Source organism: Cebus imitator, unplaced genomic scaffold, assembly GCF_001604975.1.
Source record: "Cebus imitator isolate Cc_AM_T3 unplaced genomic scaffold, Cebus_imitator-1.0 Scaffold190, whole genome shotgun sequence".
Lineage (NCBI taxonomy): Eukaryota > Metazoa > Chordata > Mammalia > Primates > Cebidae > Cebus > Cebus imitator.
Window position 1 is genome coordinate 208,318 of NW_016107505.1, and position 14,299 is coordinate 222,616.

At 57.9% G+C, this 14,299-nt stretch overlaps 1 protein-coding gene across 1 annotated transcript; it reads left to right on the top strand.

The window, feature by feature from the left end:
- The first annotated feature begins 602 nt into the window (after positions 1-602).
- EPS8L1 (EPS8 like 1) lies at positions 603-13,725 on the top strand. The gene is made up of 20 exons (XM_017546532.2): positions 603-701; positions 1,618-1,677; positions 3,600-3,640; positions 3,914-3,972; positions 4,590-4,751; positions 5,029-5,178; positions 5,691-5,773; positions 6,149-6,410; positions 6,698-6,824; positions 7,017-7,105; positions 7,201-7,275; positions 7,380-7,528; positions 9,497-9,638; positions 9,764-9,792; positions 11,682-11,814; positions 11,903-12,034; positions 12,219-12,336; positions 12,534-12,708; positions 13,124-13,256; positions 13,349-13,725. Exons 1-20 carry the CDS (start codon positions 607-609, stop codon positions 13,433-13,435), a joined length of 2,301 nt encoding a protein of 766 aa, XP_017402021.2. The 5' UTR covers positions 603-606; the 3' UTR covers positions 13,436-13,725.
- The last annotated feature ends 574 nt before the right edge of the window (positions 13,726-14,299 follow it).

Sequence of the window (14,299 nt, forward strand, 5' to 3'; positions counted from 1 at the left end):
TCAAAAACTGATTTTAGAAAGGAAGGTGTTTATGCCTGGGAAGCCTATTCATTTCTGTGATGTCCTTGGAGCTGGGCCAGGCACTTACCAAATTAAATCTTAGCTTTAATCAGAATGGGGGAATCATGGAAATTTCCAAAGGAAGAGGGGAATGGGATGGGTGGGGTTGAGGGCATGGGCAGAGACAGTGATCATGGACAGGAGGTGGCCACAGAACAGGGAGTGCTACTGGCCCTGGAGACAGGTCAGCCCCGGGTTCAAATCCCGGTTCACCAAGTGCTGAAACGGACCAGTTGCCCACCCTCTCTAGCCTTCAGCTTCCTCACCTGTCAAGCAGAAATCCAACCTTGAACTTCCTCCCGTTGTTAGAATTTCCAGGAAGTTTTAAAAGACAGAGCTTTCAACTCTGACCTGTGAACAAGCCTGACATCAAATTACAATTTGTTGTTATTATTCTGCTGTTACAAGGCAGACAGTTAGGTTTCCCAGATCCCCTGAGGTCCTCCCAGCCCCCTCCTAGATCTGTCTGCCAGCCCCGCCCAGGGACACTCCAGCCAGGCGGTGCCAGGTGAACGCTCAGGTATGCGGAGGCGAGGCGGAGGCAGGATGGCCCTGGGAGGGAGCAGGAGGAGGGGCCAGCAGCCTGGAAGGAAAAGGACAGCAGAGCGCAGGGCAGAGCCTGAGCAGGCCGGTGAGGTGATACCAGGTCGGGAGAGAAAGGGCCGGGATCTGAGGGAGGAGGGGCTGACCCTGGACACCAGGGTCTGAGGGAGGAGGGGCTGGGGTCTGGACGCCTGGGTCTCCTGGAGGAGGGGCTGACCCTGGACACCAGGGTCTGAGGGAGGAGGGGCTGGGGTCTGGACGCCTGGGTCTCCTGGAGGAGGGGCTAGGGGCCTGGACTCTTGGGTCTGAGGGAGGAGGGTCTAGCTCTGGACCCGTAAGTCTGAAGGAGGAGGGATTGGGGGCCCGAACCCCTGGGTCTGAGGGAGGAGGGACTGGTGACCTGAGCTCCAGGGTCTGAGGAAGGAAGGGCTGGGGTCTGGACGCCTGGGTCCCATGGAAGAGGAGCTGGGCCTGGACTCCAGGGTCTGAGGGAGGAGGGGCTGAGGTCTGGATGCCTGGGTCTCCTGGAGGAGGGGCTAGGGGCCTGGACTCTTGGGTCTGAGGGAGGAGGGGCTGGGCCCTGGACCCCAGTTTGAGGGAGGAAGGACTGGGGTCTGGACCCCTGGGTCCAAGTAAAGAGGGGCTGGGGTCTGGACTCCTGGGTCTGAGAAAGGAGGGGCCGGGTCTCTACCCCTGGGTCTGATGGAGGAGGAGCTGGGGTCTGGACTCGGGTCTGAGGGACGAGGAGCTGGGGTCTGGACTCCTGGGTCTAGGGAGGAGGGGCTGGGATCTGGACTCCTGGGTCTGAGGCAGGAGGGGTTGGGGACCTGGACTCTTGGGTCTGAGGGACGAGGGTCTAGCCCTGGACCCCTAATTCTGAAGGAGGAGGGGCTGGGGGCCTGAACTCCTGGGTCTGGGGAGGAGGGGCTAGGTCCTGGACACCTGCTTGAGGGAGGAGGCTGGGGTAGGAATTAGAGGCTCCCACTGTCTGGGCCCTCACATCTTTGCTGGCTCCCAGGGCACCTCCAGGTGGGAAGAGGCTTCCCCTCCCAGCACCATGAGCACCACCACCGGGTAAGTGCCCCCACCCACAGCCACAGCCCGCCTCCTGTCTGCCCCTGCCCCTGCCTCCTCACCCACACCTGCAGATCCTGTTTCCTGCAGCGCAGACTATGGGCCTGGCCCAAGCCCGGACACTCAGGAGGAAGCCAGAGCCACTCTCCTCCCTGCCCAGCCTGGGGTCACGAGCACCCACTGAAGAGCAGACAGGCCTGAGCTCCAGCTGGGCACTCATACTCAGTGCTGATGTAACCCTAGTCAAAGGACTAGGAGCCTCAGCCCCTCCTCTGTGAAACAGGGACAATTTTGAAAAATTGGCCGGATAGGCAGCCGGGCACAGTGGCTCATGCCTGTAATCCCAGCACTTTGGGAGGCCAAAATGGGCGGATCACCTGAGGTTAGGAGTTCGAGATCAGCGTGACCAACATGGTGAAAATCCCTGTCTATTAAAAATACAAAAATTAGCCAGGCATGATGTCAGATGCCTGTAATCCCAGCTACTCAGGAGGTTGAGGTGGAAGAATCACTTGAACCTGGGAAGCAGAGGTTGCGGTGAGCTGAGATCATGCCATTACACTCCAGCCTGGGCGACGACAGAGTGAGACTGTCTGGAAAGAAAGAGAGAAAGGGGCAGAGGGAGGGAGGGAAGGAAGGAAAGAAAAGGAAAGAAACACTGACTGGGGGAGAGTGCATTATAGGACTTAGCCAACCACCGTCTCTCTGACAGCAGGTGTTCAATCATAGGAGCTGCTACTTCTACTGTTATCTTGTTAGTAAATATTGAAACTTTGCTAGAAAGTCAAGGCAGTCGATAATGAAGACTCAAGTGCCTGAGAGTAAGTGGGGAGAAAAACAAAGAGAGATGAGTCAAAACACCTGCATGGTAGGTAGTGAGCTCTCTGGCCCAGAGGTAATCAAATTGTGGTGACATCAGACTGGCAGGAGCAAGATGAGGAAAAGACTTTGTAGAAAAGGGTTTCTCTTTTCTTTCTTCTTTTTTGAGACGGAGCCTTGCTTTGTTGCCCAGGCTGGAGTGCAGTGGCACAATCTCAGCTCACTGCAACCTCTGCCTCCGGGATTCAAATGATTGTCTGGCCTCAGCCTCTCAAGTAGCTGGGACTACAGGCGCCTGCCACCATGCCTAATTTTTGTAGTTTTAGTAGAGATGGGGTTTCACCATATTGGCCAGGCTGATCTCGAACTCCTGACCTCAGGTGATCCTCCTGCCTCGGCCTCCCAAAGTGTTGGGATTACAGGCGTGAACCACCACAAGCAGCCAAAAAAGGGTTTTTTGGTACCCCTGACCCCACCTGACCTCTGAGCTTCTGTTATTTACATGAAAGTGGGGATTCAAGATTCTGCTTGGGAAAGGTAACCTTAGGAAAAAATTGGGGACAGAAGGAGACAGAGAAGGATGTGGCTGGGAAGCGCCTGGCCCAGAGGAGTGGGAGGGGAAGAAGATAATTCCTGTCTACTTCAGATACCACTGATGCTATTGTAATGATTCCCATTTATTGAGCAACTTCTGTGTGCTAAGCCCTGGAGGCATCTTAAGAATGATAATAACAGTTATCGAGGCTTCAAAATATGTCACCTGCATCATCTGAATTTGCCCAACAGCCTTGCTAGATGGATGTTACAGAAGGAGAAACTGAGGCAGGAGAGATGAAGACCTCTTCTCAAGGTCTTAAGGCAAGGAGGCAGTAGACAGGGGTTTGAATTCAGGACTATGCCACGGTCGAGACCGCACTCCCCTACCACCCAGCACCACCACCTTACCTGTCTTCTTGAAGTCCAGCTCTGCCTCTGAGCTCAAAATAATAACTTTCCATGGCTCTGCATTACCCTCGTAATAAAGTCCTGGCTGCCCTCCTTGGCATTTCCACAGAATCTGCCCCCAATTCCACAGTCTCTCTCACTTCTCTTTTCTTCACCAGCCCAGAAGCTGCCCCGAAGCCAAGCGCCAAGTCTATCTATGGTGAGTGGGGGAGCAAGAGAACCCCAAGCCACAGAACTGGGTCCAAAGAAACAGGACCTGGACTCCTGCGTCTTAGGGAGGAGGGGCTGGGGCCTGGACTCCTGGGTCTGAGGGAGGAGGGGCTGGGGGCTGGACTCCTGGATCTGAGGGAGGAGGGCTTGGGTCTGGACTCCTGGGTCTGAGGGAAGAGGGGCTGTGGACCTAGAGTCCTGGGTCTGAGGGAGGAGGGGCTGAGGCTGGACTCCCAGGCTCATTCTCCTTCTCCCCCCGCAGAGCAGAGGAAGCGTTACTCCACAATTGTTATGGCCGATGTATCGCAGTACCCAGTCAATGTGAGTCTGGGGTCTGTTTCCCCAGGTCATCTCTGGGCGAAGGTGCCCTCAGGAGATAGGTCTTATTAAAGCAGTTGGGCCCCCAAGCAGAAAGTATGTGGAAAGTCAGTTTGCTCATCCAAATATGGACCTCCATTGCCTCGTCTCAGTTATGGATATGAAGTCAGGGACCCAGGGTCCCCTCAAATCTGCCAGCCTTTCCTCTGGGCCAGCTGTTGTGCTGAATAGTGGGGCCTTGGGACAAATCAGACACGGCCCTGCATGAGGAAGGGGTAGACAAGGTGCAGAGGAACCCACGGAGGTGCCTGGTGCTCTAATGGAGGTGGCAGGGGGCACACAGCAGGAGACGCGAGGAGGCAGTTAGAAGGAGCAAGCTATAATCCAGACTCCTTCCCTGCCTCCAGTCTTCGAGAAGCCAGACCCAGGTGCTAGTCATGCTGATGAAAGGGAAATAAGGGCACTGGGAGGAGGAGCTGATTTGTGGAGCAAGTGATCAAGGAAGGCTTCCTGGAGGAGGTGTGGTTAATCTTGGGCTGGAAGTCTGATTTCTCCGGGGGAATTCTGAGCCCACCTGGCATAATCTTGGGCCTCACTGCTTTCTCCGTGGTCCGTACCAGCACCTGGTGACGTTCTGCCTGGGTGAGGAAGATGGTGTGCACACCGTGGAGGATGCCTCTAGGAAGCTGGCTGTCATGGACAGCCAGGGCCGAGTCTGGGCACAAGAGATGCTGCTGCGTGTGTCCCCCGACCACGTCACGCTGCTTGACCCGGCCTCCAAGGTGCCAGGGGGAATGTGGGTGGGAGGAGTGTCTGGGGCAGGGACTTCGGTGGGCTTGGGTGTGAATCTTGGCTCCTGCACGTCCTTCCTCTGGGAACAATGGCGAGAGAGCCCAGCCCCATTTTTGAGCCTTAATAGCCTCATCTACTGAACAGGGGTGTTATCCCTTACCCCCTAACCGCGCGAGGTTGCCCTGCCCTGCTGGCCTACACTGCCCTCGCCATTTAGTGCCATCACCAGTTCGGGGCCTCAGCTTACTCCCTCATCTCACCCGCCAGGAGGAGCTGGAGTCGTACCCGCTGGGCGCCATCGTGCGCTGCGACGCGGTGTTGCCACCCGGCCGGAGCCGCTCGCTGCTGCTGCTAGTGTGCCAGGAGCCCGAGCGCGCGCAGCCCGACGTGCACTTCTTCCAGGGCCTGCGCCTGGGGGTGAGCGCACCGGGTTCGAGCTGGCTCGAGGGGTGGAGCTGAAACTGGGCGGGGCGTGGAGCCGGGGCGGAAATGGGTGGGGCTTGCAGGAGGGGCGGGGCCGGGGGCAAAGGCGGGGTCAGAGCAAGGAAGGGCACCGGGCCTGGGAAGGAGTGAGGAGACTGGACTCACGGTCGAGATAAAACATGAGGCTGGGACGTAGCGGATGCTAAGGGCTGGAATAGTCTGAGGACATGAACAGAACATGCACAAGAAGGGTCTGGGAGAGCAGCCAGAACGATAATGGGGCAAGGAACCACCTGGACTGGGTCTCCATGGGCGGGGTCGTGGCTTAGGGCAGGGACAGGTGTAGGGAGAGGAGCGAGTCCAGGGCGTGGACATGCGTGGGTCCTCAGGCAGGGACGATGGCCGCTCGTGGGCTAGGAGGGAGCTGAAAACTCGGCCAGGGGCGTGGCTCGGGGTAGGAAGTGGGTGGGGCGTGGGGAGGCGTGGCCTGACGGCGTGATTGGCAGGCGGAGCTGATCCGAGAGGACATCCAAGGGGCTCTGCACAATTACCGCTCGGGCCGCGGAGAGCGCAGGGCGGCGGCGCTGAGGTGAGAGGGAAGAAGTTGGCGGGGTCTCTGGGAAGCCGGTTTCCCCTCCCTGGGCCTGTCTCATCTGAGAAATGGGCTGACACCACCAGACTGGAACAGAACCAGAGTGTTGAATGGAATCAAGCACACCCTCGTCTTGTCTGTAGCTCCCAGACGAGGTGGCCCCTTCTCCAGGACGCTACCTCTTTTCCCTGTTCCCTGTCTAGGCCCTCGGTTTCACTTTGGAGATGCCACTCCTCCCCAGTTGGATTTCTCCCCAACTCTTTGAACTTGTTTGCTCCCTTTGTGCCTCAGTGTCTCGTTCTGGGCCCCGAATTTCCCCCTCCCTGGACCCCTCAGTGGACCCAGCCTTGGTGTCCCCGTCGCACCCCGCAGGGCCACGCAGGAGGAGTTGCAGCGCGACCGCTCGCCCGCCGCGGAGACCCCGCCCCTGCAGCGTCGCCCGTCTGTTCGCGCAGTGATAAACACCGTGGAGCGAAGCACGGGCCGCGGGCGACTCCAGGCGGAGCCCATTCCCGAGGTGGAGGAGGCGCAGAGGCCTGGCCCTGCGGGGACCTCGAGCAGCGCTGACCCGGCCACCCCGGACCTGGGTCCCCGGGGTCCTGACCTGGCGGGTCTGCAGGCGGAGCGGGAAGTGGTGAGCCGCGCGGGAAGGGATCTGGGGGCGGGGCCAGACAGCAGGAGGCGGGGCTAGGACGTGGAAGGGCGGGGCCGGCTGCGGGACTTGAGTTCTCTGTCAATCTGGTCAGACTTCGGCGTTATGGAGGAGGGGCTGTGATCGGGGGCGGGGCTTGGTTGTGGGGCGTGACCAGCTGTTTGGGGCGTGATCTGGTCGGGGGCGTGTCTAGGTGCGCAGGTTCAGGGCTTCGATGGAAATGGTTGTGGAACTCGGGAGCCCGAGCGTCCCCCTGCTCTGTCCCCCAGGACATCCTGAATCACGTCTTTGACGACGTGGAGAGCTTTGTACAGAAGCTGCAGAAGTCGGCGGAGGCGGCCAGGGTGCTGGAGCACCGGGAACGCGGCCGCAGGACCCGGCGCCGGGAGGCTGGGGGTAAGAGACGCCCCCGCCTGAGATCTGAAACCCCTCGCAATAACTTTCAAATGTCCCCCATCTTCCCAGGGTCTCCCCTCCCGCCAATTGCCAGGGCTGACCTCACTGCCATCTAATGGGTGTCCACCTCTCTCTCTGTCTGCCTGGTGCTGGCCCCGCGTCCCCATTGCCGTGTCCGTCTGCCTCCCGCAGAGGGCCTGCTGACTCTGCGGGCCAAGCCGCCCTCGGAGGCCGAGTACACCGACGTGCTGCAGAAGATCAAGTACGCCTTCAGCCTGCTGGTGAGGACGCGTCTGTCCCTGGGCCGGGGGCGCGGGCACGGCGAACCTGGCCCGTCCCCGCACCCACGCCAACCACCTCCCTCCCCACGCCCCAGGCCCGGCTGCGCGGCAACATCGCAGACCCCTCCTCCCCGGAGCTGCTGCACTTCCTGTTCGGGCCTCTGCAGATGGTGAGACCCGCGCCAGGCCCTGGGGCTCCCCTGCAGCGGGAGGAATGGGTTTCGACTTGCATAAGGTGTGATGGCACGGCCTGCCCCTCCTGCTCCCCTGACAGATTGTGAACACGTCGGGGGGTCCCGAGTTCGCGTGCCGCGTGCGGCAGCCGCACCTGACGTCGGAGGCCGTGGGGCTGCTGCGGGACAATGTCACTCCACGTGAAAACGAGCTCTGGATCTCGCTGGGGGACTCGTGGACCCGCCCAGGGTGAGGGGCGGGGCTGGGAGGCAGGGGGCGTGGTGATTGGAGGAGCAGTAAGCGCTGGGCGATGGGTGCCTTGATGACTGGAAAATGGGACTTGGAGGGAAGGGAAGGGAAGGGCTACAGGCGTAGCTTAGTTGAGTCAGGGCGGGCCTTAGAACAAATGTCAAAATTCAATTAGTGTGGGTAACCCCCCATATAAGTACCAAAGAATAAAAGCTAAGCAGAACCCTAGCACAGTTAGGGCTTGAGGAATATGTCACTTTATACTGTTACTACTCAGCTATTTCCTTTTATATAATCCTTTACATAATCATATATTAGTTTATAGAAATAGGGCTGGAAGAATCCCTTTATATAATCCTCTATATATAATCATATAATAGTTGATAGTATCAGTGCTTAAAGGATATTTCCCTACATATATACCTATAATTATATCTTAGTTCATATTCGGAGGAATGCCTAGAGTAGACACAGTACAGAGCATGAATTGAGGAATAAGTAGCTTTTATAATCGGAGGAATGCCTAGAGCAGACACAGTGCAGAGCATGATTTAAGGGAAAAACAGTTATACCAGGACAAGAATCCATGGCCCAGGCAGCAGCGTTCAGTATCGTAAAGATACCCGCTGTATGGCAGGTTTGGGGCCAGAGCCACTCCTCTTAATAAAAGCGTTGTAGGACCTTGCTCCAGTTCTTGTGGAAGGCTGCCCTCGGAACGGGAATCCACCTTGGTGACTGTGAACTTTATCAGCTCTTGCTACTGTGCTGCTTAAAAAGCATCTTCCCATAGAACCCACTGGAAGCTGCCAGAAGGTGGCGGTAACCTTGACAGCTCTGTCACTGCTATGTGACTTAAAGCATCCTCCCATAAATCTTCTTAGAAGTAGATTCCCATAGATAGAAGTATGGCACACTGCACCCTCTTCACTGCGCACAGCCCACCTTCAAGCCTCGGTGACCTAATGGGGATGGACCCCTTACTGCACACGGCCCTTGCCTTCATGGGAACAGGCCCCTTGCTATGCAGTGTCCACCTCCTGGCCTAGGTGCCCTAATGGGGGTGGACCCCATGTTTTATTGCTCACGACCCTATCACTATCCTTAAAGATGATTTCACTCACTGCCCTGCCCCCTAACCTATACACAATAAATACTCATGCTTCTGGACATTCGGGGCCTTGCCAGCCTCACCTAACTCCACATATAGGTGGCGTGGCCCCCTGAGCCCAGGTGCGTTTTCTTTGTACTTCTGTGTCCTGTCTCTTTATTTCTCGGATCCTGCAACTCAGCACAGCATAAAGCTCACCCCACAACCCTGTGGGGCACTCAGCCTTACATCTAGCTCCCAACGTGCCCTACAAATTAGAGGAAAGGCCAGAAACTAACGTGAAGAAGAAACTTAAGACCACCAGACCAATCAGATTGAAAGAAAAGGTGGGGCATAAAAGAATAGAGGGGCTATGGGACACGGGTGGGGTTTCTGGAAGATTTGGTCTATAACTTTGGCGATGGGACAGAGTCTGTGCACTGGGGCTGGGAGTTTCATAGGGAAAGGAGCAGAACCTGAAACCGAGCTTTAAGGAAAACCTGATTTGTAATCAGGTGAGATTTACAGGCTGGATAAGGCCATTTTTTTTTTTTTTTTTCCAGATAGATAAATAGAGACGGGGTCCCGATTCCTTGCCCAGGCTGGTCTCGAACTCCTGGTCTCAAGTGATCCTCCCATCTTGGCTCTTGGCCTCCCAAAGTGCTGGGATTATAGGCGTGAGCCACCGCTCCTGACCTAGCAGTATAAATTGCTGTTGAGTTGGGCTTAGAGGTACCGGCAGGACTTGGTGAAAAGTGGCTGGGATAGAATCGTTGGGATACAGCGAGCTTTAGGGGAAAACACTGATGTTAATGACAGCGAAGTTGGGGGTTAGCTCTGTACCAGGATTCCTGAGCTCTCGGCCTTGTCCCTGGCCGCAGGCTGGAGCTGCCCCCTGAAGAGGGACCTCCGTACAGACCCGAATTCTACAGCGGCTGGGAGCCGCCGGCCACTGACCCGCAGGGCCGCGCCTGGGAGGACCCAGTTGAGAAACAGCTACAGCACGAGCGGAGGCGCCGGCAGGTGAGGCTGAGGCTTCTAGGGGAGCAGCCAGCTCCCCCAAGCGACCCAGCAGGGCAGAAGCCGGGAAGTCCGGGGGCGTGGCCGATCCGCCGGGCCCCACCTCACCCAACTCTTCCTTCCTGCAGCAAAGCGCCCCCCAGGTCGCTGTCAATGGGTGAGTGTCCGCCCCAGGGCGGGGCAAGGGGTCCAGGAGGGGTGCGCCCCAGGGGCTCCCTGTGCTGACCCTGACCCCCTTTTTTCTGTGTTTTTCCTTCTGTCTTCCTGGCTCTTCTCAGGTGGGTGAGATGGTGAGGGGGCGGGCCGGGGCCGGGAGATGGGGAGGAGCAGGGAGGGAGGGGGCGGGACCCAGATTTCTGGGGCCAAGGGAGGAGGGAGTGGAGGCCCGGGTTCCCGGGCCTAAGGGAGAAAAGGGGCTGGGAGTGGGTAATGATTGAGAGTTTGGATCCCTGGATCCCCAAAAGGCTGGAAGAAGGCAGTTTGGTTTCTCTGAGCCTGGGAAGCTCCATGCCTGGGTCCCTATGAGGACAGAGCCCTGGATATTGAAGGGCAGAGGCTGGGGAATTGGACCTTTGGGTTTTGAAGAAGAGCCCAAGTCTGGTGCTTGGGATCCTAGAGACCCAGAGGAGCAGGCTTGGGACTTCAAGAACTTGGGGGCAAGTTTATGGAAAGTTAGGAAGTGGTAGTATCTTTTGGCCCTCAAGAGGGGTAAAGGCTGGACAGTTAAACTCACGGTTGTGTAAGTCGCTGGTGGGTGTCAGACTGGGAGGCTTTAAGGGTTAGAAGGATAAGATTGAAGCTTGAGACCTGAACTCCTAGGTCTCTGGGAGAGGAAAGAACATTCCAAGTCATTGTTTTACTAAGCATGGGTGGGTGGGGCTCAGACTCTGGGACCTGGGGGAGGGCAGGAGGTAGAAGGACTGGAACTCCAGGGCCTTGGGCAAGTAGAGGGCAGATTGGAGGGAAGCAACGTGGGAGGAGATGAAAACAAAACAGTGAGGCTGGTGGAGACAAAGGGGGATCTGGGTGAGAGCCCAGGCAGAGGGCCTCAGCAGGGACAGCGTGCTGGGAGCTGCCGGCCCCACACAGGGGGTGCCGCGGCCCAGAAGACCCCCCCTCTCCCCTGCACAGGTAGGCCTGATCCAGGCTGAGGTCCCTCTTATTGGGGGTCAAAGCCGAAATCCCACCCCCGCCCCCAGCTGCCTGATAGCGCAACTCCCCCTCGCTGTTCACAGCTTCAAGTCACTTTTTCTGAGCTTCAAGTTATTTGCAGGGAAACTGAAAGTCATGGTAATCTCTTCCCGGAACAGTGAGAAGTTCCGCGAAGGAATTATGGTGTTGTAGGAACCAGTAGTTAAGTGCTCAAGGCTGTGACCAGGTTCAAGTTCAAGTCCAGCTGTATGCAAACTAGGGCAGCATTTTTCAGACATGGACTGCCCTGGTCCCAGGCTGGCAATGCTACTGTCTTACTCTGACCTTCACATCCATGTGCCTCAGCTTCTTCCTCTGCAAAAATGGAGATGATAATGGGGTCTCTGGGGTGGGGGGAATAAACTTGGGGGAGGGGAGTCCAAATTCATGGTTCTACTGACAATTGTCATGAGGAGCAAATCAGCTAATATATAAGTCACAGACTTAGAACAGTGCCTCGCACATAGTAAGCGCTACAGAAGTGGTAGCTACTGTTTTTATTATGCTCATGAGTTGTGATATATGAGCCCAGTGCCTGTTAGATGCTCCATAAATGACAGCTGTTTCTAGCTGTGTGATGTGAGCAAGTGAGTTTATCTGAGCCTCATTCTCCTCTGTAAAATGGAATTGATGATGGCTAGTACCCACTGCATATGTCTACAGCAGAATGCCAAGCAAGGGAAGGAGCAACACATCTCCGAGCTGTTATTCCTATTTCAAATTCCTATTAACAGTATTAACCTGGCCCCCGCCGTGCCCCTGCTTGGCTCTAATCCCAGCTCACACCAGCACCCTGCAGCCCAGAGCACTGGGGCTGGCTGCCTCCTTATCTCCAGCCCTCCGGCTTCTCCTCAGTCACCAAGACTTGGAGCCAGAATCTGACCTGCAGCTGGAGCCAGAGACACCAGGAAAGTGGGTCCTGTGTAACTATGACTTCCAGGCCCGCAACAGCAGTGAGCTGTCAGTCAAGCAGAGGGACGTACTGGAGGTTAGAGGAGAGGGAGGCTGAGGGGCAGGAATTAGCCAGCCCTATCTGCAGAGGCAGGCGCTGAACCTCTGCTCTTTACCTCACCCAGGTCCTGGATGACAGGCGCAAGTGGTGGAAGGTTCGAGACCCAGCGGGGCAGGAGGGATATGTGCCCTATAACATCCTGACACCCCACCCCGGACCCCAGCTGCACTGCAGCCAAAGCCCTGCTCGCAGCCTGGTGAGCCAGCGCAGACACTGGGGTCTTGAGGGAGGAGAGGCTGGGGCCAGGTCCTGGGAACAAGCGGTGTGGGGCTCAGCTGTCAAGGGTGCTGTTGTAGGTGGTGACTGGGGGTTCACCCCAGGAGGGGGAGAGGCTGGGTCCTGAGTCCTCTCCCTAATCCAGGTGCTCTCCTTTCTTTCAGAACAGCACTCCTCCTCCGCCACCAGTCCCAGCCCCAGCCCCGGCTCCAGCTCTAGCTCCGGCTCGACCCCGCTGGGACAGCTGCGATAGCCTCAACAGCCTGGACCCCAGCGAGAAGGGTGAGTGGTGGGGACGTGAGCTCTGGGGAGCTGTCCTTATCCTCACTTTCTAGGCAGGGAAACGGGGGCTCAGAAAGAGCAAATGGACCCCCGCCCCATCCTGGGGACGCTGGAGCCCCCCTCGCCCCTGTGCCCTCTGGCCCCAGGACCCCTCACCCTGAGCCCGTTCTCCCTCCCTCCCGGTTTCCCTCCTGCAGAGAAATTCTCCCAGATGCTCAGTGTCAACGAGGAACTGCAGGCGCGCCTGGCCCAGGGCCGCTTGGGCCCGAGCCGCGCAATCCCAGGACCCCGCGCCCCGGAACCGCAGCTCAGCCCGCGTTCAGACGCCTCTGAGATCCGCGCCTGGCTGCAGGCAAAGGGCTTCAGCTCCGGGTGAGTGGGACGGGGCCCAGTCGGCGCAGGGACCTACTGAAGCTGGGAGCGGAGCATTCCGATCGGCTGGGAGTCGGGGGGCCGGCGGCAGTCGTGGAGACCACAGGGAGCCAGGATTGGCCTGAAGTGAGGGTCTGTCTGTAGCAACACCTAATGGCAGGCTGTGATTGGCATGCTTTTTCATACTGCGACTGGATTCCTTAGGGAAATCCCGCAGCCTTCGAAAGTAGGATGAGGCCACGCCCCCTGGGTGGCACATTGTGATTGGTGGGTGGGGTTTAGGAGGCGTCGGACCTGCCCCCGCTGGAGCTAGAATGCTGTTCTGTTTGGACCATCGCCGGGTGGGCATGACAATGTCGCCGGGGCTTGGGCATCCGTTGACCCGCCTGACTGCGCCCCGGCTCCCCTCGCTCAGGACGGTGGACGCGCTGGGCGTGCTGACCGGGGCGCAGCTTTTCTCGCTGCAGAAGGAGGAGCTGCGAGCGGTGAGCCCCGAGGAGGGGGCGCGTGTGTACAGCCAGGTTACCGTGCAGCGCGCGCTGCTGGAGGTGAGCCTGGCCGCTTGTCTCCGGGTCTGGGTGAGATTGGGGAGCCGAGAGCTCGGACACCAAGACAAAGTGATTTCTACCCCGCCCTCCAGGACAAAGAGAAAGTGTCAGAGCTGGAGGCAGTGATGGAGAAGCAAAAGAAGAAAGTGGAAGGCGGGATGGAAATGGAGGTCATTTGACCTGCCTGGCCCCTCCACAAAGTGACAAGGCCCAATGAGAGAACGGACTCTTCAGACTTTCCCCAACAGTGTTAGTCGTCGTCTGAAGGACGGCCAATCTGGTCTTCCCCCACCCTGGTGGACAGACTGAACACTCCTTGCGGCAATCCCTGCGGAGCCGATCTGGACTGGCTGGGAGTGGGGAGGGCGTGGAGACAGTCTACGAAAAGCCTAACAGACCCGCGACAGGGCGCCGGCGGAGCTCTGCGTGTTGTACTATGCCGCCCAGCCTATAAACAGCTTCCTTAGCAGGTGGTGTCAACCGCTGTCCTCTACTCAGCTACCAGGGGGCCCAGAAGCCTGCGCCTCCCCCCAGTCACAGCCCCAAGGATCCTGGAAGATGTTCCGCCTTCTCTGGTTTCTCTCCCTGAACCCTCCTTTCCATCCCCAGGGTTCCAAACCAGGTTCCCAGACTTCCCAGCCTCCAGCCTAGTCCAGCTTGCCCCATCTTCAGGTTTCCCTGGCTTGCGACTGCTGGGTATGAGGCCCTGTGTCTCCCTTCCCACCTCACCAATGTTCTCACTTCATCCCTTCCTGCTCTGGCCCTGCCCTTCTACAAAGGCGCCCAAGCCCCTTCACCCTCTGGGGCTTGCACTTGCTGTCTCTGCTGGCTGAAACAGCCATTCTCTGCCTGGTGAACTCCTATTCAGCCTTCCTGGCCCAGATCACTCACTCACTGTGGGGAAGCCTGCCCTCATCCCAGAAGCTAGTTTACCAGCATCCACTTCACTTTGTTCCCCACCCCCTGCTGCAGTCCTGCCAGGTAAAACTGGCTGCCTCCCAAGCACGCCACAGGTTTTCTGGCCACTCTTTGTCCTGGGAGAT